The sequence below is a fragment of the Capra hircus genome, chromosome 10, assembly GCF_001704415.2.
Source record: "Capra hircus breed San Clemente chromosome 10, ASM170441v1, whole genome shotgun sequence".
Classification (NCBI taxonomy): domain Eukaryota; kingdom Metazoa; phylum Chordata; class Mammalia; order Artiodactyla; family Bovidae; genus Capra; species Capra hircus.
In genome coordinates, this window is record NC_030817.1 from 16,064,478 (window position 1) to 16,086,148 (window position 21,671).

Sequence of the window (21,671 nt, forward strand, 5' to 3'; positions counted from 1 at the left end):
AAAAGAGAAAAAGAAGATATAAAGAGAAACAGATGGTAGTCCTAAAGGTAAAAAATAAAATATGTGAAATGAGCATTTCATTGGTTAGAATTAATAGAAGATTTAACACTGCAGATGATTTAATTCCTTCAAAGATGAATGAAATGAGAACCAGAGAAAGAAAACCATCCAAAATGAAGAAAGAAAAAGAATATTAAAAAATGAACAGAGCCACGTAACCACAGTACTGAGAGGAGGGAAATGGAAAAAACAAACAAACAAACAAATTTGAAGAAATAATGGCCAAAAGTTTTCCAAATTTGAGGAAAGCTATATATAACTCCACAGACCAAGAAACTCAATGAATCTGAAGCAGAAGAACCATGAAGAAAATGACACCAAAGCATATATCATAATCACACTGTTGAAAATCAGTTATCAAGAAATAATCTAATAAGCAGGCTGAGAAAAAGAGCCACATGACGCACCAAAGAACAAAGGGAAAAATTACTGCATGCTTTCAACCAGAAAACTACAAGCCAAACGGCACCAGAACAGTGCTTTTGAAGTATCAGGGGAAAGTGCCAGCCCAGAACTCGAAAACCAATGAAAAAAATCTTTCAAAACTGAAAATATAAGATAGACTTCCAGATAAACAACACTGGAGAGAATTGATTGCACGAAAGTAAATCCTAAAAGTTCTTCAGATGGAAGAAAATGACGTCAGATAAAAACATGATCAACATAAAAGAAAGAAGAGCAATGGAAATGATAGTAAATCCATAATTAAGAGACTTTTCCTCATATTTACATTTCCTTAAATGGTTCAAAGCAAAAATAACCAAAGCACTATGGTATTTAAAACTTAAATAGAAATAAAATGCATGACAAGAGCCCGAAGGACAGGAGGGAAGAATGGAGGTATACTGGTTGTAAAATTCCTAAATTATACATGAAACAGTGTAACATTATTTCAAGGTGCACTGTGGTAAGTAAAAGATGTATATTGTCACCCTAGAGCAACCACACTTTAAGAAAGCACAACAAAGCAGCAGGAGGAATGAATTAATCCAAAAAAGACAGGAGGAAAAAAAATGGGAATAAAGAACACATTAGACAGAAAGAAAACAGACATAATGTGGCACGTCTAAATCCAACCACATCACCACACTGTACATTAGATTCCCAGAGTTTATTCATCTCAAAACTGATTTGCACCCTTTGATCAACATCTCCCATTTCTCCATACCAGCCCATGGCAACTATCATTCTACTCTTTGTTTCTATCAGTTCTACTTTTTTTTTTTTCAATCAAGATTCCACATATGAGTAAGATTATACAATATTTGCTGTTCTGGTTTATTTCAGCTAGCATTATCCCTTAAGGTCCATCCAGGTTGCCACAATGGCAGGACTTCCTTTTTTTGACAGTAATCTACTTTAACTACAAAGACGCAGAGAGAGTAACAGTCACACACACACACACACACACACACACACACACACACACACACACACACACACACACAAGATACGGCACACAAGCACTAGTCCTAAGAAAGCTGGAATGGGTAAGGGGGAGGGGAGGAGAAACTGGTGAAGGCAGTCAAAAGGTATAAGTTTCCAGTTATAAGATAAGTAAGTGGCCCTGGGCGGGGGCGCACGGGGAGGGGCGGGGGGGGGGGGGGGGGGGGGGGGGGGGGGGGGGGGGGGGGGCGCACGGGGAGGGGGCGGGGGCCGCCATGGACGACAAGGCCTTCACTAAGGACCTGGACCAGTGGGTCAGCAGCTGAACGAGTGTAAACACCTTAACGAGAACCAAGTCCGGACGCTGTGTGAAAAGGCTAAGGAAATTTTAACAAAAGAATCAAATGTACAAGGGGTCCGTTGTCCTGTCACCGTCTGTGGAGACGTGCATGGTCAATTCCATGATCTTATGGAGCTCTTCAGAATCGGTGGGAAGTCACCAGATACAAAGTATCTGTTCATGGGTGACTATGTAGACAGAGGTTATTATTCTGTGGAGACGGTAACTCTTCTTGTGGCATTAAAGGTGCGTTATCCAGAACGCATTACAATACTGAGAGGAAACCACGAAAGCCGACAAATTACCCAAGTATATGGCTTTTATGATGAATGTCTGCGAAAGCATGGAAATGCCAATGTTTGGAAATATTTTACAGATCTCTTTGATTACCTGCCACTTACAGCTCTAGTAGATGGACAGATATTCTGCCTCCACGGTGGCCTCTCTCCATCCATAGATACACTGGATCATATAGGAGCCCTGGATCGTTTACAAGAAGTTCCACATGAGGGCCCAGTGTGTGATCTCTTATGGTCAGATCCAGATGATTGTGGTGGGTGGGGTATTTCATCACGTGGTGCTGGCTACACATTTGGACAAGATATTTCTGAAACGTTTAACCATGCTAATGGTCTCACACTGGTTTCTCGCGCTCACCAACTTGTAATGGAGGGATACAATTGGTGTCATGATCGGAACGTGGTTACCATTTTCAGTGCACCCAATTATTGTTATCGTTGTGGAAACCAGGCTGCTATCATGGAATTAGATGACACTTTGAAATATTCCTTCCTTCAATTTGACCCAGCACTTCATCGTGAAGAGCCTCATGTGACCCGGCGCACCCCAGACTACTTCCTGTAAATCTCTCTTGGGAAAACCCGCCTTTGTATGTGGAAGTATATCTGGCTTTTTATATATATATATAAACCAACAAAAAAAGCAACAGTAATCTATGTGTTTCTGTAACAAATTGGGATCTGTCTTGGCATTAAACCACATCACGGACCAAAATGTGCTGTACTAATGATGAGCGTTCAGCACAATTTGAGACTGAAATTAGTTCAACACTATGTTCTAGATCGGTGGGTCTTAACAGTTTGCCTGCTGTATTTGTAGTAACCATTTTCCTTGGGACTGATCAAGCAAAAAAGGTAACTAACTCCATCTCTTGCACTTACTGGGAAATTTTAGTTGAGAGTGTTTAACTGGCATGGATTAATAGGGTTGGATTTTTATTTTTAAGAAAAATTCACAAGCTAACTCCCACTTAATTCATTACCATTTATTTTATTGAAATGTATAATTAACTGAAAAAAGGATTCTTGGGAGCACGTTGTCATAACATTTAAAGAGATTTCCCTTCTTTAAAAATAAATTACTGTTTTATGTTGATCTGCATATTTCTGTATATTTGTCATGATAGTGCTTGCGTTCTACTTGGTGTACTGAGCAAATAAACTTTCTGTTTTAAACAAAACAAAAACAAACAAAAAAAAGATAAATAAGTACTAGGGTTATACTGTACAACAGGTAAAAAGAATTAATACTTCTATATGCTATAGATAAAAACTGTCGAGAGAGTAAATCCTAGGAGTTCTTTAGTTTTACTTTTAGTTCTTCTCTGTTTAGCTTTGTGTCTCTATAAGCTGACGGATGTTCACTAAACTTACTGTGATAATCATTCCATGACGTAAGTCAAAGCATTATACTACACGACTTAAAAAAAAAAAGAAAAAGCTAAAGCAAGTATATTAAGCAGACAAACAGACTTGGGGACAAACAGCATTATCAAAGATCAACAGGGACACTGCATGGCAATAAAGAAGTCAATTTATGAAGAAGACATAACCAATCTATTGCAGAGGTACCTAATGACAGAGTTCCAAAATCCATGAAAAGCAAAGCTGACAGAACCAAAAGGCGAAATTGACAAGGTCTCAATGACAATGGGAGATTTCAACATACACTCTTGATGACTGATAAAATTAGTAAAAATAGAGAACATCTGAACTGTCAAATACTTTGACCTAACAGACATTTATAGAACACCCCACCCAGCAATAGCAGGATGTATATTCTTTTCAATGTACATGTTACATTTGCTACGACAAGTCATATCCTGAACCATAAAACAAGTCTCAATACATTTTAAAAGATTCAGCTTACACAAAGTACATTTCCTGAGTACAAAAGAAGTACATTGGAAATCATTAACAGAAAAATCTCTAGAAAAAAATCCAAATATCTGAAAACTAAATAATGCATTTCTAAATAGTCCACAGGCCAAAGACAGAATAAAAACAAAAAATACAACAATCAAAATTTATGGGACTCTGCAAAAACAGTACTTGGTAGGAAATTTATAGCGCTTAAACACATACAGAAAAGAAGAAAGGTCTCAAATCAATGACATCAGCTTCTATCTAGAGAAACTAGGGGGGGAAAAAAGCAAATGAAGTCCCCTAGTAAGTTACAGAAAGGGAACAATATTAGAAAGGAAGTCAATGTATATGAAATAAAAAACAATGAAACTAAAAACTGGGTCTCTTAGAAGATCAATGAAATTTATAAACCTCTAGCCAGACTGAATATGATAAAAAGAGAGAAGAATTAAATTACCAATATCAGAAATGAGAGAAGTAACATCACTGCAGATTCTACCAATATTAAAAGGATAGGTGAATATTAGGAATAATTTTGTGCTTACAAACACAACATATATGAAATGGACAAATGCTTGAAAAGATACCAACTACCAAAGGTCATTCAACTAGAAAGAGATAATCTGAATAGCCCTGCATGTGTTAAAGAAACTGAAATTGAATTTCTGGTCCAGATGGCTCCACTAGTGAATTCTACCAAACATTCAAGAAATAAAAAATACCAATTCTCCATAAATTCTTCCAGAAAATTGAAGAGATGAGAACACTCTCCAACTTATTCTATGAGGCCAGCATTATCCTCATACGGAAACCAAATATATTATAATAAAACCACAGATCAGTATCTCTTATGAACAAAGATGTAAAAATCTCATTTTAGTAAATCAAATTCAACAGCCTATAAAAAGGATACATGTCAGACCAAATGGAGTTTATTTCAGGAAAGCAATGTTGAGTTTAACATTAAAAAATGGATGAAATTCACTATATTAAAAAACCAAAACAGGAAAAACGTATTATTATGTCATGAGATGCAGAAAAACTAATTGGCAAAATCTAACATCCATTTCTGATAAAAACTCTTAGCAAAAGAGAAACAGAAGGGAACTCCTTCAATCTAATGAAGCGAATCTATGAAAAACCTAACACTAACATCATACTTACCCACTCCAATGTTCTTGCCTGGAGAATCCCAGGGACGGGGGAGCCTGGTGGCCTGCCGTCTATGGGGTCGCACAGAGTCAGACACGACTGAAGCAACTTAGCAGCAGCAGCAATATCATACTTAATAATGAAAGACTGAATGCTTACCCTAAGAACAGAAACCAGACTGGGATGTCTGCTCTCACTGGTCCTGCTCAACACTGTGCTGGAGGTTCTTGCCAATGTCATCAAGCAAGAATAAAGCAATAAAACATATCCAGATTGGAAAGAAAGAAGGAAAACTGTCTTTATTCACAGACAATATTTTCAACTAGGCAGGTGATCCTATGGAATCTCCAAAAACCTTCAGTAACTGACAAGTGAGTTTAGCAAGATTGTGTGCGTGCGTGCTAAGTTGCTTCCCTTGTGTCCGACTCTGTGCAAACCTATGGACGGTAGCCTGCCAGGTTCCTCTGTCCAGGGGATTCTCCAGGCAAGAATACTGAAGTGGGTTGCCACTGCCCTTCTCCAGGGGAGGATTCCGAACCAGGGATCAAACCCTCATCTCTCACATCTCATACACTGACAGGCAGGTCCTTTACCACTAGCGCCACCGGGAAGCCCCAGGTAGCGCAAGGTTACAGGACACACGTGAAAGTGGAAGTCGCTCAGTCGTGTCCAACTCTTTGCGACGCCACGGACTACAGAGTCCATGGAATTCTCCAGGCCGGAATACTGGAGTGGGTAGCCTTTCCCTTCTCCAGGAGATCTTCCCAACTTAGGGATTGGACCCAGGTCTCCCACATTGCAGGCAGATTCTTTACCAGCTGAGCTATCAGGGAAGCCCCAATCAATACGGAAAAGTCAACTATATTCCTGTATACTAACAACAAACAATCAGACACTGAAATTAAAAAAAACAAAATCAGTTACAATCAAATCAAAACATGTTAAATACTTAGGGAATAAATCTGACAAAAAAAATGTAAAAGATCTGTACACTGAACACCACAAAACACTGCTGAGAAAAATTAAAGATGACCTAAATAAATGGACAAATATACCTTGTTCATGGGCTGGAAGACTCAATATTGTTAAGATGTCAATTCTCTTCAAACTGATCTAGAGAGCCAATACAATCCCAATCAAAATCCCAAGCAGGCTTTTTCGTAGAAACTGACAAACTAATTCTAAAATCCAAATGGAAATGCAAATGACCTAGAATAGCCAAAACAACCTGGAAAAAGAGCAAAGTTAGAACAAGATTTTTTATAAAGCTACAGTAATCAAGACAGTGTGGTACTGTATTAGCACAAAGACAAAAAGATCAGTGGAATAGAATAAACAGTAAAGAAACAGTGGTTTTCCACAAAAGTGAAAAGACAGTTCAATGGACAAAGGGTAGTCTTTTCAAAAAATGGTGCAAAAACTATTGGATATCCAAAAAGAACTATGATCCATATCTTGTACCATATACAAAAATTAACTCAAAATGGATCAGACTTAAATGTAAAACTTAAAACTGTATCTAGAAGAAAACTTGAGATAGGCAAAAATTTCTTAGATGCCAAAGCACAGTAATTAAAACAAAAAAATTGGACTTAAAAATCACTGCTCCTCAAAAGCTGCTATTTAAAGGATGAGAAGACAAGCAACATATTGGCCGGGAGGGGGGGGGTGCGGGGGGAGGGGCAGTGGAAATCTTCTCAAAGCACACATCTGATAAAGGAATTATATCCAAAAAAGAAAAAGAACTCTCATAGCTCAATTATAACAAAATAAACTCATTTTAAAAATGGGCAAAATATCTAATCATCAAATGGCAAATAAGTCCAGGAAGACATGCTCAACATCACTAATCATTAGGAAAATGCAAGTGAAACCATGAGATATCACTACACCTCTCTTAGAGGAGCTGAAACTAAACTGGCCATACCAACTGGTGATGAGGATGTGGAGAGACTGAAGCTCTCATACATTTATGATAGGAATGCAAAATGGTAAAACCACATGGCAGTTTCTTAAAAAAGTTAAACATGTACAATGATATGACCCAGTCATTCCACAAGTAGGCATTTACCTAAGAGAAATGAAAACACATGTTTATACAAAAATTTCTATACAGATGCTCATACAGCCTTTCTTTACAATAACCAAAAAACTGGGAGGAAACTAAACGTTAATCAACAGAGGAGAGGATAAACAAATTCTGATATATGCCTATTAACAAAATGCCATTTGACAATAAAAGGAAATTAAACCGATACATGCTATAACATGTATGAATCAAAAAATAATCTTGCCAGATAAAAAGAAAGATCAGCAAGTAAGAGGACAACCAATAGAATTCCATATACGAAATCCTAGGAAAAGGAAGTATCTCTTTATTGACAGAAAGCAGATCAGTAGCCACCTGGGACAGGAATAGGGAGGGCAGGGAAAGGAGGAACAGGAGAGAGGAATTACAAAGGAGGACAAAGAAACAGTTGGGAGTGATGTATATGTTCACTGTGTTGACTGCGGTGGGTAGTTTCGGGGATTTATACATATGCTATTTTATGAAATAGTATACTTTGAATATGTGAATCTTACTGTATATCAATTATAACTCAACAAAGCTGTTAAAAATAACATGTACATGAAATAGTAAGCAATAAGTTTAATGTGTTCAAGATTTACACTGAAAACCATAAAACACTGCTAAGAGAAAGAAAGCAAAGAAGTCCTAAACAAATAGGGAAATGAGATATGTCATGTTTATGGATTTGGAAAAGTCAATAACTGTTAAAATATCCACTTTCCCAAAATTAATCTATATGTTCAAGGTAATGCCAACCAAAAGTCAGCATAGAAACAGACAAAAAAATTCTAAAATTTCTTTGGAAATACAAAGGACACAAAATGGTCAAAATACTTCTGAAAAAGAACAAAGTTGGAAGACTTACACTACCTAATTTCAAGACTTAGTATAAAGCTACAGATATTAAGACAAACACATAGGTCAGTGAAACTGAATAAAGTCTAGAAATAGATAAATATATATTTCAATTAATTTTCAACAAAGATGCCAAGTTAAATTCAATAAGGTAATTTCAAAAAATGGTGCTGGAACAAATGGACATCCTTTTGGAAGGAACTTCAACCCTTACTTCACACCATACACTAAAAATTGAATCAATACATATCACAGACCTAAATATAAAAGCCAAAATTATAAAACTTGTAGAAAAAAAAAAAAAAAGAGAAAAGGCTTTGTGAACTTGGGGTTGGTAAAGCCTTAGAAAACACAAAATGCAAAAATCTTAAAAAAGAATTAGTCAACTGGATTTCATTAACATGTAAAACTTCTGTATTTTGAAAGCCACTGTTATAAAAATAAAAAGGCTAGCTACAGACTTGGAGAAATATTCACAATGTAAATATCTGGGAAAGGACTTATATCAAGAGCCCTTTATAACATAGAAATAAAAAAAGAAAAATCTTAAAATTTAAAATGAAAAAAGAAAGATACAAAAATGGCCAATAGCACATGAATGCTCAATATCATTGTTCATCAGACAAAAACAAATTAAAACTACAAAGAAACACTACACACACACACACACACACACACACACACACTAGAATGACTAAAATTTAAAAAGCTTGACAATACCAATTGCTAGCAAGGACAGGAAGCCAGTGGAACTCCCATACATCACTGATAAAATGTTAAATGGTTCTTTCTCTTATCCCTTATCATATGACCCACCTATTCCACCCCTAGGTATTTATTCAAGAAACACAAAATCATATATCCACACACAGACTTGTGCGTGACTGTTTGTAACAGCAGCTTTCTTCACAACAGCCCCAAACTGGACACAATCCAAGTGTTCCACAAAGGTGAGGAGATAAACTGTGCTATATTCATACAATGAAATGGTATATAACCATAATAAGGAATGAACTGCCACTGTTTCACACAGCATGGACAATTCTCAAAATTACGCCAAACAAAAGAATGCAGACATCAAAAAGTATATACTGTATGATTCTATTTGTATAAAATTCTAGAAAAACTATAGTGCTATAAAAAGCAAATCAGTAGCTATTTGAGGCTCAGGGTAATGAGAGGCACTGACTGTAAAGGAGCCTGAGAGGCCATCTGGAGGTAGCGTAATGTTCTATATCTTGATTGTGGTGATTAAATTGATAGCTACATTTGTCAAAATTCATCACCAAACTTAAAATAAAATGGATGCATTTCATTGCATGAAAACTTGATCTCAACAATGATTAAAAATAAACAGTATATTGTTTATGTACATATACAGAAGGTAAAAAAAAGTTTTTTTCAAATCAAGGTAATAATAACCACAAAATTTAGGACAGTATCTAACTCTGGGTTAGAGGGCTAGTAAGGAAGGAAGCAGGGAACTAGCAAAAAGGGAGGAATGATGCACAAGTAGATTAAATTATCATTAAAGCTTTAGTTCTCCAGTGGAGTAATATTAATATTGTTACAAATAATTAAAATAAGAAAAGCACCAAGTGGAGAGCACTGATGATACTATGTCACAATTAATTCAATTCTCTGGACCTGAAGTACAGATTAAAAAAAAAAAAGGTAGTCACCTCACCCATATATTTCCCATGTCTCTGATGTAGGGAATATGCGAATAAATCCACCTCTCCGATCATTCTCTTCCTTCACCCTCCGTAAAACTTTGATCTACATGGAGGAAGAGAAAATAAAATGAACACCTATTTTGATAAATGTAATGTCTGTGGTTACAGGACAGAGTTATGACCCGAAAATATGCAAGAAGCATGAAGTGGCTATATCTCCCATGTTCAGTGTAAGACAGGACTGTCACGAATATTTATGAATCACTAATTTTCACTGAACCCTATGTTAACCCACAAAGGCCTGAAATGGAGTCATCTTTACCTCCTCCATTGACAGACCAAGCACAGAACCACCTAACTTCCCCGGCACCTTCTCCCGTGCTGAGCCCACAAGGTTTTTCATTTCCGCATCACTGGCGGAGAGTGGACGGGAACGCTAGGGAGAAGAAAAAAGAAAAACAAAAATGTATTGCCATCGTCTTTCTTCACTTCCCTCTAGTCAGTCCCTCAACACCACTATGTTTCATAATATGTATAAGCTCAAATCCAAAGCCCATTTTCTGTAACAGATCTCTTAGCCTGAAATCCTGGCAAACAGATAAGAGCTAGCAAATTCAAAGAAAAGAAGAGAAAAAAGGATAGAACAAAAACACTATGGGTTGAAAGAGACACACACACAAAAAAGATGTCCACATGGCTTTCTAAGCTAGTACTTACTCCTTATCTTGGTTTTGACATAAATCTAACAGTTTGAAAGACACGGGGGAAAAAAATCTGAAAATAACTTCAATGTAAGATTAGAATGGCAATGCCAAAGAATGCTCAAACTACCACACAATTGCACTCATCTCACATGCTAGCAAAGTCATGCTCAAAATTCTCCAAGCCAGGCTTCAGCAATACGTGAACCGTGAAATTCCAGATGTTCAAACTGGTTTTAGGAAAGGCAGAGGAACCAGAGATCAAACTGCCAACATTTGGTGGATCATCGAAAAAGCAAGAGAGTTCCAGAAAAACATCTATTTCTGCTTGATTGACTATACCAAAGCCTTTGACTGTGTGGATCACAATAAACTGTGGAAAATTCTGAAAGAGATGGGAATACCAGACCACCTGACCTGCCTCTTGAGAAACCTATATGCAGGACAAGCAACAGTTAGAACTGGACATGAAACAATAGACTGGTTCCAAACAGGACATGAAACAATAGACTGGTTCCAAACAGGAAAAGGACTACATCAAGGCTGTATATTGTCACCCTGCTTATTTAACTTCTATGCAGAGAACATCATGAGAAACGCTGGGCTGGATGAAGCACAAGCTGGAATCAAGATTGCCAGGAGAAATATCAATAACCTCAGATATGCAGATGATATCACCCTTATGGCAGAAAGTGAAGAGGAACTAAAAAGCCTCTTAAGGAGAGTGAAAGAGTGGTAAGTCACTTCAGAAAAAGATCATGGCATTAAGCTCAACATTCTTCATGGGAAATAGATGGGAAAACAGTGGAAACAGTGTCAGACTTTATTTTTGGGGCCTCCAAAATCACTGCAGATAGTAGTGATTGCAGCTATGAAATTAAAAGACGCTTACTCCTTGGAAGGAAAGTTATGACCAACCTAGACAGAATATTAAAAAGCAGAGATATTACTTTGCCAACAAAGGTCTGTCTAGTCAAGGCTATGGTTTTTCCAGTGGTCCTGTATGGATGTGAGAGTTGGACTGTGAAGAAAGCTGAGCGCCGAAGAAATGATGCTTTTGAACTGTGGTGCTAGAGAAGACTCTTGAGAGTCCCTATCCTAAAGGAGATCAGTCCTGGGTGTTCACTGGAAGGACTGATGCTGAAGCTGAAACTCCAATAACTTTGGCCACCTTATGCAAAGAGTTGACTCATTGGAAAAGACTCTGATGCTGGGAGGGATTGGGGGCAGGAGGAGAAGGGGACGACAGAGGATGAGATGGCTGGATGGCATCACCGACTCGATGGACATGAGTTTGAGTAAACTCCAGGAGCTGGTGATGGACAGGGAGGCCTGGCATGCTGCGATTCATGGGGTTGCAAAGAGTCGGACACGACTGAGCGACGGAACTGAACTGAAGATTAGATATGTGTTTATTTCAGGAAGTCACTATATTCTTAACACTGGGAAAGGAGAGCTAGGAAAAGTGAGACATAAGACAGAAAAACAATGAGCAATCTGCTATGTCACAGATGACAAAGTTGGACCGTGGGATGTTTCAGAACTTGAGGGGGACATATTGAGATGAGAGTTATCAGTGATGTAGAAAAGAAATGTGAGCAAGGCTATGACTTGAAAAACACTGTGGCTGCTGGACTTCAGGAGACTTGTATCTAGAATGACTGCCTTGGGTACTCCAAGGAGGCACTTGGATCTGGCATGACTGCCTTGGGTACTCCAAGGAGGCACTCCAGTGGGTCATGCTCCTTATGGATCCCCAGAGATGATCAAGGCGACTTCAGCATCTGAATGATGATCAGGAAGGTTGTCGGAGAACAAAAGTTTTAAGTGATTTTGATGTTATGAGAGCAGAGAAATATAAAGCCAACAAAGGAAGTCAGATGTATGAAACGTGAAAATAAACTATTATTAAAAAAAAAAAAGATAACTGATAACAAAATTAGCCAAGTGGGAATAAGGAATGAATAATCCAAGAAAGAGGGGTGCAATTTGTCTCTCTAAGAGTCCAAGAAGTAACTGACCAGACAGAAGAAATCTTACTGTCAGGGACTATTGTTTATTTCCCTCTTTGTGTACACACTGTATGGAAAGGCTTTCTGACAACTCACTTTTGACATTTTTAGCTACACTCAATGGCAGTGGTTTAGTTGCTAAGTTGCATCCAACTCACAACCCCACGGACTATATCCTGCCAGGCTCCTTTGTCCATGGGATTCTCCAGCCAAGAATACTAAAGTGGGCTGCCATTTCCTTTTCCAGGGGATCTTCTTGAACCAGGAATTGAGCCCAGGTCTCCTGCATTGCAGGCAGATCCTTTACCGAGTTACAAGAGAAGCTCCTCAACAATACTCACTGTTAATCTAAATGTTTGTGTTGCCCCAAAATTCATGCTGAAGCTCTAACCCACACAATGTGATGGTATTTGGAGACAGGGCTTTTCGGAGGTAAGTAGATGAGGACATGAGAATGAGGCACTGGTCTAATGAGATAAATACCTTGTAAACAAGAGTCACCAGGAAGCTTGTTCTCTCTCTCTCTCTGCCTGAATATGCACAAAGAGCACAGTGCAAGATGATGACCATCTACAAGCCAAAAGAAGAGGCCTCAGAATAAAACCTACCTTGCCAGCACATTTACCTTGAACTTCCCAGCCTTCAGAACTGTGAGAAATAGATTTCTGTGATTTAAGTCACCTGGTCTATGGTATTTTACTATGGTTGCCCACACAGACTAATGTCTACCTGTATATAAATAACCATGACTGGCTTTATCTTTGGATGCAGGGAAGACCAATATATACTAATCTTCAAAACCAGCATGGAGTTATAAAACACAGATTTTCTGATAAGCAAATCCATCAAAGAAAAATCATGAAATCAGCATATACAAGCAATGAGTGAAGGCAGGAACTTTTCTCTCTTTAGCTTTTCCTGTGGTATCTTTAGCATCTAGAACACTACTTGGCATGGAGTAGGAGATCAATAGATATTTTTTGAACAAACAAATAATGTGCTAACACACAGATCAACCACGGTTAGAATTAAAATTTGCAGAGGATTTTGGAAAAATATTCAACTCCGTTCTAATCCCTAGAAATACATTACACAGCACATGTTGGGATTACAGGGAAATTAAGAAGAAAGTTTAAAAATTTAGGAAGGGAATCAATATAATCATTAAAAAAAAATCTTTAAAGTGTGAGTTCTTATTCAGCATATAATTTGGAAAAGCCAAAATACTAAATGGGTGTCTTGAGGACATCTGTCATTTTCATACATTATTTACTATTTGCTAAAAAGACTTATCTACCTCACATGTCACAACATGACTTTGATCAGAAAGCCACTAGCAGTAAAACCTCCAAAGTCAAGTTGCCTTATCACCTCACACTAGTTAAAGATATCTTAAAGTCCTCTGAAATTATGAAAGAAGGGAATGTGAAGTCAGCATTCATTTTAATGATATAAATAAAAATAAAGATTAAGCATTTTAGAATAGAAAGAATGTTACTTTAAAATGCTGATTAACTGTATTACAAGGTCACTGATAAAAGTATTTTAAGAAACAGTTATTTGCCTATCAGAATAGTTTTAAGGAATGGTCATATTTATAAGAACATGGATCAAGTCACTACTGATCCAGTCACTCATCTAATGAGCACCACCAATTAAAAAAATCTTTTTGTCTTTTTTTGCTTTTGTTGTTCAATCTCTTGTCTTTATTAGGGGTTGTTTGCTTGTTTGTTGTTTATTTTTCTTTTTTTTTATCTTTTTAAACTTTTGTTTTGCTTTCCTAGGACCTAATTTTCATCTTTGTGGAACTGCTTCATGATAGAGCGATATTGCTGGCTTCCAGAGACTGAGATTATGATGGTGCTGTCGCAGTCTTCCTCTACTCATCTAAGCCTGCTCCCCCAAACAAAGAAGGAGCACCTCGAAAACCTTCCCAGTCATTTCCAGAGTTGTCACCGACCCACATTAACAATACTCACAGTACACAATCCTAACTCAAGCCCCTGCATGCCTGCGTGAGTGTTATTTGAGTAGGGTGTGTAGGAATTCAAGCAGGTGCTCCTGGTCGGGGTACTCGGGAGGTTAGGAAAAGGAGGGGGTAATGGTGCTTGTTAGATGAATGCTCCAGCTGTTAGCTTCCATGAACCAAGGTCTTTATTCTTTTACCGCCACAAATACCACAAGGCTGCAAAGAAAAGGTCAATGCTACTTCAAGAGAAAAAAATGTGGCTGGAAACTCCTTTAATCTCTTCACCCATTTATCTCCGTGTCAACTATTAAGAAGGCTGAGAGGGGGCTTCCCTGGTGGTCCAGTGGCTAATACTTTGTGCTCCCAATGCAGGGGACCTGGGTTCAATCCCTGGTTGGGGAATATCCCACATGCCGCAATTAAGACCCAGCACAGCCAAATAAATATTTAAAAAAAAAAAAAAAAAAAAAAAGAAGGCGGCTGAGAGGGAGAAATATGAAGAGATGTAGCTCTTGAAATCTAGGTATGTCAAATGCTTCTCTAACATCCACCCAGGTGTCCTATGTCTTTGGAGAAGCCAATGGAAAATAATCAGATTAGAAAGTCAAAAATATTTTGCCAACTTCAGCTTTTCAATAAATTTGAAATTAGAGAGCAGTTTTTTAATCTACATAATATCTATTGTGTTGGTTCATAGAGAAATGTATTTATACAACAACAACAAAGCATTACTGTTCCAGACCTACAAATACTTATTAATGAAATGAAGGCTTAACAAATGAATTATAGACACAGGTAAGAAAAAAAGGGGAGAAGAAAGGATAATAAAGAAAAAAAGAAAGAAGAAAAATGCTTATGAGTATCAAGGAGATACTTAGAAATTAAAAGCAAAGAAAAAAGAAATAAGGCTGACTTGAAAGGCCATCAGGATTGTCAAAAATAAGAGCAAAATAGTTTAAATGCAAGCCATTCTGTGGTTTTGATTTTGGACACAAAAGCTCAGCTTCATTCTCCGCGTAGTAGATAGAATAAATCCACATACTCCAGTGAACTGACTGACTACACTAAGGAAATAAGGCTCCTCTGAACTTAAAAAGAACCACTGCCTCTGGCTAGATGACATAAGATTTAAACTACTGGGTTCTCAGATACACTTTAAACTGTCACAGTAAGAATTCTGCCATGCAACATGCATCTAAATTGTTAAAATATCATTAGTACAACTCAGGATACAGAACTACACCCAGAGAAGAAACATGTACACATCTAACTTTCATTGCTAGGGAAGAACTGAAAAGTACCGTTAGGAGAACTGGACAAATGCAGAAAATAAAAAAATGGTGAGGCATCCTCAAAGATATCAAAATTGAGGGGTTTAAAAAAAAATCTGTTTGAAAGAGAACACATGCAGAGAATAAAAAAATCTTCCAATGCAATTTTACAAAGTTTGGAATTCTGTGTTAAAAACACATAGATTAGAAATAAATAAATTTTTATGTGATGCATCTTGCCACCAAGAAAAGAAGAAGGACGAGTTTAAGAAGTGAACTGAATCACTGCTATCAAATGAAAGAAAATGAACAAAAAAAGACCACATGTGAACAAATCTGGGTGGAAATAGACCAAAAATGGCTAACAGAGAAGGCTTAAATATAATGATAACCAGAAGTACACTACTGAGAAATTAGGGGGGAAAAAAGAAAGCAAGTAGGTGTGTGTTACAGTATAAAAAGAGACATGTAGCATCTGAAAATGTGTAATAAACGTAAGTCAGCAGGTCTGACAGACATGCATCTTGTTATTAACAGAACTGGCTTTAAAAACAAAAAAAGTTACCAAAACAACTTATAATTATATTTGAAAAATCATGGAGAACTGAGGAGATACTAAAGGATTAGAAAAAAACAAATGAGGTACCAATCTTCAAAAATGAAAGAAGTATGCTCCTGGTGATTACTGCCTGGTAAGTCTAACCTGAATCGCTAGTAAAATAATGGAACAAATACTAAAAGAAAAAAATCCATAAGCATTTAGAGTTTGATGGGTTCATAAAGAATTGTAGTATGGAGACTGCTTTATTTTAAAACATGCTTTAAAATTTTGATTTTTTGGACAAAATAACAAAAAGGAGGAAAAGCACAAATATATTTAATGTCTCTGGATGTTAGAGAATCATCTGTGAAAATGTCATAGAATTTTTACTTTTAGTTTTATTTCCAATCAGGGCTCAGTATCATGATATAATAAATAAAATATACCAATAAAAGCTGAACACAGTTAAAAGACAACTATAAGGTAAGATAAGTAGCAGTGAATCAAATTAGAAGGTGACTGGGTACTGATTAAGCATTGTTTAGAATATGTATTGGTGTCTGGTAGGATGAATAATAAATTAATTGGGTTGATTTGCATTTCTTGATGATAGTAAATGTGAAAAGACATGACTATAAATAAATGAATATCAAAATAACACCAGATACTGACAATGGAAAAAGGAAAACAAAATAGGACTCAAAAGTGTGAAGGGGGCTAAGTCTTCTGAGGGTTATCTGTGTGTCCAAAACTATCCCAAGTATTTTCCCTGTGTGTGATCATTCCTTTCTCAGCATAACTCCATTTGCGTATTACTACCTTCATTTGTAATGTAATTTGTGTAATACACAAATGCAATTATGCTAAGAAAGGAATGGGAGGAGCCTCTTGAGAGTCCCTTGGACTGCAACATTAAACCAGTCAATCCTTAAGGAAATCAACCCTGAATATTCATTGGAAGGACTGATGCTGAAGCAGAAGCTCCAATACTTTGGCCATCTGATGCAAAGAGCTAACTCATTGAAAAAGACCCTGATGCTGGGAAAGACTGAAGGAGAAAAGGGTGGCAGAGGACGAGATGGTTTGATAGCATCACTGACTCAGTGGACATGAATCTCAGCAAACTCTGGGAGATAGTGAATGACACATAAGCCTGGTGTGCTGCAGCCCGTGGGGTTGCAAAGAGTCAGACACAATTTAGCGACTGAACACAAACCCTCATTTGATGGATGAGGGAAGTGAGCCTGAGACATAAACGAACTTGCTGAAGGTCTAAGAGTTAGTGACTGGCAGAGTTCAAATTCGAACCCAGGTCTATCTGACTTCAAAGTCCCTGTTCCTTCCACAAAACAATACTGCCTGCCTTGGAACACTAAAATATAATTCCTGTTGAGTGAAAAATATTAAACCATAAGCCTTCAAGGGAAAGGAGAAATGTAGAAAAAGGTAATGGACAACAAGTAAAAAACTGTATCTTCAACAATCTGACAGCACCAAAAAAAGAAACGTTTACAGTCTAAATGGCCAGAGCTAAGACTTTCTTTTCTTTTTTCACTGAGCTCTGATGAAACTATTGTAGACTTGAAAGTGTTTCATTAACAAAAAGACAGGAACATTGCAAAGGACAATAAGAGTTAAGAATTCAATATGTTTAAAACTGCCCAAATAAAGTCATAAAGCCATTGTGTCATGTGAGCAGTGCTGAAATGCCTAACCACTAGTGAGGCCTTGCTCGTCCACAGGTTGTTTGCAACTTATGAAAATTCAAGCAACAGAGGCAGAACAGAATTAAAAGGGGTAATGGGACATTAAGATTAGAATTCCATATCAAAGACACTTCTTTGGAGTCAAGTTCAGAAGGCTATGAAATGGTACTTTAATGTTCTCCTTAAAGAGGTTAGGTCAAGAGATATGTAGAGTCTAAGGTCTTTGAAATCTTTGTTTTTTTGTTTGCCATGGAGAGGAGCTTGCACACTTAGGTACCTGCTAAATACAAAACACCATTATAGAGTTTTGAATTCCATCAGTTAAATGACCAAACTTGTATTACAAAACTATGCTAATCAGTTACCAAATATTAGACAACACAGCAAGTCTTTTCTTTTGCTTCATTTCTTGAATTCATATATACCATGTAAATCACTTTATCAAAAATAATAGCTAGGAAACTTACAATTCAAGCTTCCAAGCTTGAAAGAATCTGTATCAGAGAGTACAAACGCCAAAATAAATATATACGGAGCCTTTTACTAAAAGACTAATAATTGCAAGTGACACATTTATGAATGGGAACATCTGCATCCTTCATATCAACACATCAAATAGCGGGAGCAGTCCCCTCACTACTATCCTATCACTTCAAAAAGACGCAAAAAAAAATCTGCATAGAAGACAGCGACAGTATTATCTCACATACTAACAAGAACAGAAAGAAGACAAATGCTGATCATTTAGAGACTGAGATCAAATATTTTGTCTTTATTTTATAGGTAGCATCTAAGATAGTAATGATGGCAGCGTTTCTAAGATTCATGACTACATATCACTACACATAAGAAAAGGCTTCTGTTAAAAAAAAAAAAAATTATAGCCCAATATCCAATGTGAAAACACTTCCAACATTAAGCTACTGACAAGGGTATGTTTCACAAGACACTTGAACAAATGAAAGGTGGCTTGTGAACGATGGTATTTCCTTTCTGGAATATTTTAGCCAAAGCCATAGATATGCCTCTAAACTGTGTTCATCATCTGAATTCAGCTGCCTCCATCACAGCATGATCACTACCAGAAAAAGAGGATTCAGGAATTCCTGCAACCTCTACTTTTATACACTACATCTGAAAAGATCTCAGCATTCATTTTCACTTATTCTATTTTACATTGTTAAACTATTCAAAGAGCAGGTACATGAAATATATGCTGTGAAACGGTGAAGCTAAAAGGCTTTCCATCTGGGGAATGAAGATAAAAGTTTGAATGAACTCTCCAAATGATCCAGAACTTACCTGCTTGACGGTTGATGACTGAAACTGTGCAGATACTGGACGCTATAAAAGACAGAAAAATGGAATAAAGCCTTATCTTCTCCTAACATGTCTATATTTTCCAACTCCTACATCTAATATAAAAAAGAAAAAAATAATCTCCAAGCAGAGAACAAAAGCCAAAGCCCTATATTTTGCACTTGAAAGATTAGAGCATTTATTATTTTTCACACTGCATTCTCCTGTGGTATAACTATTCCAGTTTCACCTTCTCACCACTGAGAACTCAATCCTACTGTCACATACTGAAGATCCTGAAGTTATTAGCCCACCTGGTAAAATGGTCTCACACAGTACATGGAAATAATCTACAGCTTCTTAAGCCTTTAAGTAATTATCCTGTGGACTGCTCATGGATAAAGTCACACTGTTACCTACCAGTTAGCAGAGCAAACAGCGAATAGGCTCTTCACTATTTGCAGTCACCAATAAAAGCTGACAGGCAAGCTAAGAAAAGGGATCAATTCATCCAAGATTGACATACAGCTATTCCTAGAGTGGAACTTGCAGAAACTCTGTTAAAGCTGCACAGAAACATTCGTAATATTTTATACACAATCCTTTGACTCACAGATACTGCAGAAAACAATTTAAAGGAACATGCGCGACTGCCTCAATTCAGTTTTCCTAATACACCTAGGTTAACCCTCTACTTTTCTTGTTAAAAGTTAAAAAAAAACCCTTTGACCTGTGATGCACTACTGATCAGGACTTCCCCAGTGGCTCAGCGGTAAAGAATTCACCTGCAGTGCAGGAGACACCAGAGGTGAGGGCTCCATCCCTGCGTCAGGAGGACCTCCTGGAGGAGGGCATGGCAACCCACTCAGGTATGCTTGCCTGGAGAATCCCATGGACACAGGAGCCTGGCGGGCTACAGTCCATGGGGTCACAGAGTCGGACACGACTGAAGTGACTGAGCGCACGCGTGCGCGCGCGCGCGCACACACACACACACACACACACACACACAAAACTGATCAAGTACAACACTGCTGCATGATTTCGCTTCTAATCTAATACCCCTTAAAATATGGTTCACCTTGTTCTATACTACAGCACTGATACTAATAGGGAATAATTTGAAAGCAAGAGGTCACAGGCAGCCTGCAAACTAAATCCAGCTCACCGACATACCATGTTTCATCTGCGAAGTATTATTTTTTAAATTGAACTTGTTGTCAGTATTTTAAAATAAGATTCCTGATTTCTCTAGAAAGTAAGAATATCTGCCAACTCACAGCAGCGATCAGCTAAAGCACAGAAGTAAAAGAGTTAATGTGAAGCATGCACTAACCCACTTTGCTGCAGTCACGGCACTCGCGTATCATACCTGGCCCTATTTACTCTGCAATCCGCAGAGGCATTTTGAGGTTTCCAACCCTGTTCTAATGAAAAGCTATCTGAATAAATAATGGTATGTGAGCTTAGCAAACAGAAGTAGCAGTACTCTAAATGAGACCAGCAAACAAAAGGAAGAGGAGTGGGAGGAAAAAAAGGGAGAGACGGAGGGCTAAAGTGGAGGTGGGAGAACGTAGGAGGGAAAAAATAAGGGAAAGAGGAGGAATGGGGAGAAATAGCAGCTGTTTCTGCCTTCAAAGAGCTTACAGTCTCGCAGAGGAGTACTGGACAATTTAAAGGCAACAAATCAATGAAGGCAAAACAATGCAGTTGAGAACCAGTAAATAACGTTGCAATGAACAGAAGAGGCCATGAAAGAATGGAATGGATTTAATAAGAAATGGTCTCCAAACTTCTGAGCAGGTAAGGTAATCAGTCCAGATAGGAAGAGAGGAGGAAAGGGGACCTTTTGGATAAGAAGAAAGGTTAAAGGCAAAGAGACATAAGTGGAAGCTAGCCGGGTCTAGATGGGCAGGGACTGATCAGATGATGGAATGGATAAACCATCAGACAGCTGACTGATTTACCTGGAACAAAAATGCAGAGTACACAAAGACTGGAGCAACACTGGGTCAAATGAAGTTTCAGACACGCCCGCCAAGCTCTCTGCAGGCATTTAGCTCATTTAAATTCAATCAGCACCTCATGATCACTGAGGGTCCTTGTGAAGAGAATCGCATGTAGAGGAGATATTATTTCAATTGAGCATCTTCTCTGCAAAGCTAGCCTGAAGATCATAAAGAATGCAGCAGAGTGGTGACGAGAAATTTGCAGAATCCCTCCCTGTGCCTCATTTATGAGCATATCAATGTGAAAAGACTGGGAGCAATTTTTGAAAAGAGACAGAAAGAACAAAGAAAAGATAATGGAAAAGGAAGCCAAAAGAAAAGAAAGACAAAAAGCAGAAAGTAAGATGGTTTGAAAGCATTAAAAGCGTAAGCTATTAGCCATGGCTGAATATAACTGCCTCCTGTCTAGAATGGTGCCCCAATTCTCCTGCTGTAAGTGACCTTCTAATCATAGTGCT

General features: G+C 37.7%; 1 protein-coding gene and 1 pseudogene across 9 annotated transcripts in view; one reads left to right on the plus strand and one right to left on the minus strand.

The window, feature by feature from the left end:
* Positions 1-21,671, minus strand: part of TTLL5 (tubulin tyrosine ligase like 5) — a 313,608-nt gene that overhangs the window by 226,244 nt on the left and 65,693 nt on the right. For 6 of the 9 annotated variants that reach the window (XM_018053942.1, XM_018053941.1, XM_018053947.1 and 3 more), the window contains exons 16-18: positions 19,208-19,249; positions 10,028-10,141; positions 9,717-9,808 (exon numbers count right to left, since the gene is read on the minus strand). In XM_018053942.1, the coding sequence (XP_017909431.1) occupies positions 9,717-9,808; positions 10,028-10,141; positions 19,208-19,249 (248 nt within the window). The remainder of the gene's footprint in view (positions 1-9,716; positions 9,809-10,027; positions 10,142-19,207; positions 19,250-21,671) is intronic. The other 3 variants (XM_018053946.1, XM_018053944.1, XM_018053943.1) reach the window with 1 other exon arrangement.
* On the plus strand, positions 1,722-2,650 carry LOC102189044 (annotated as a pseudogene).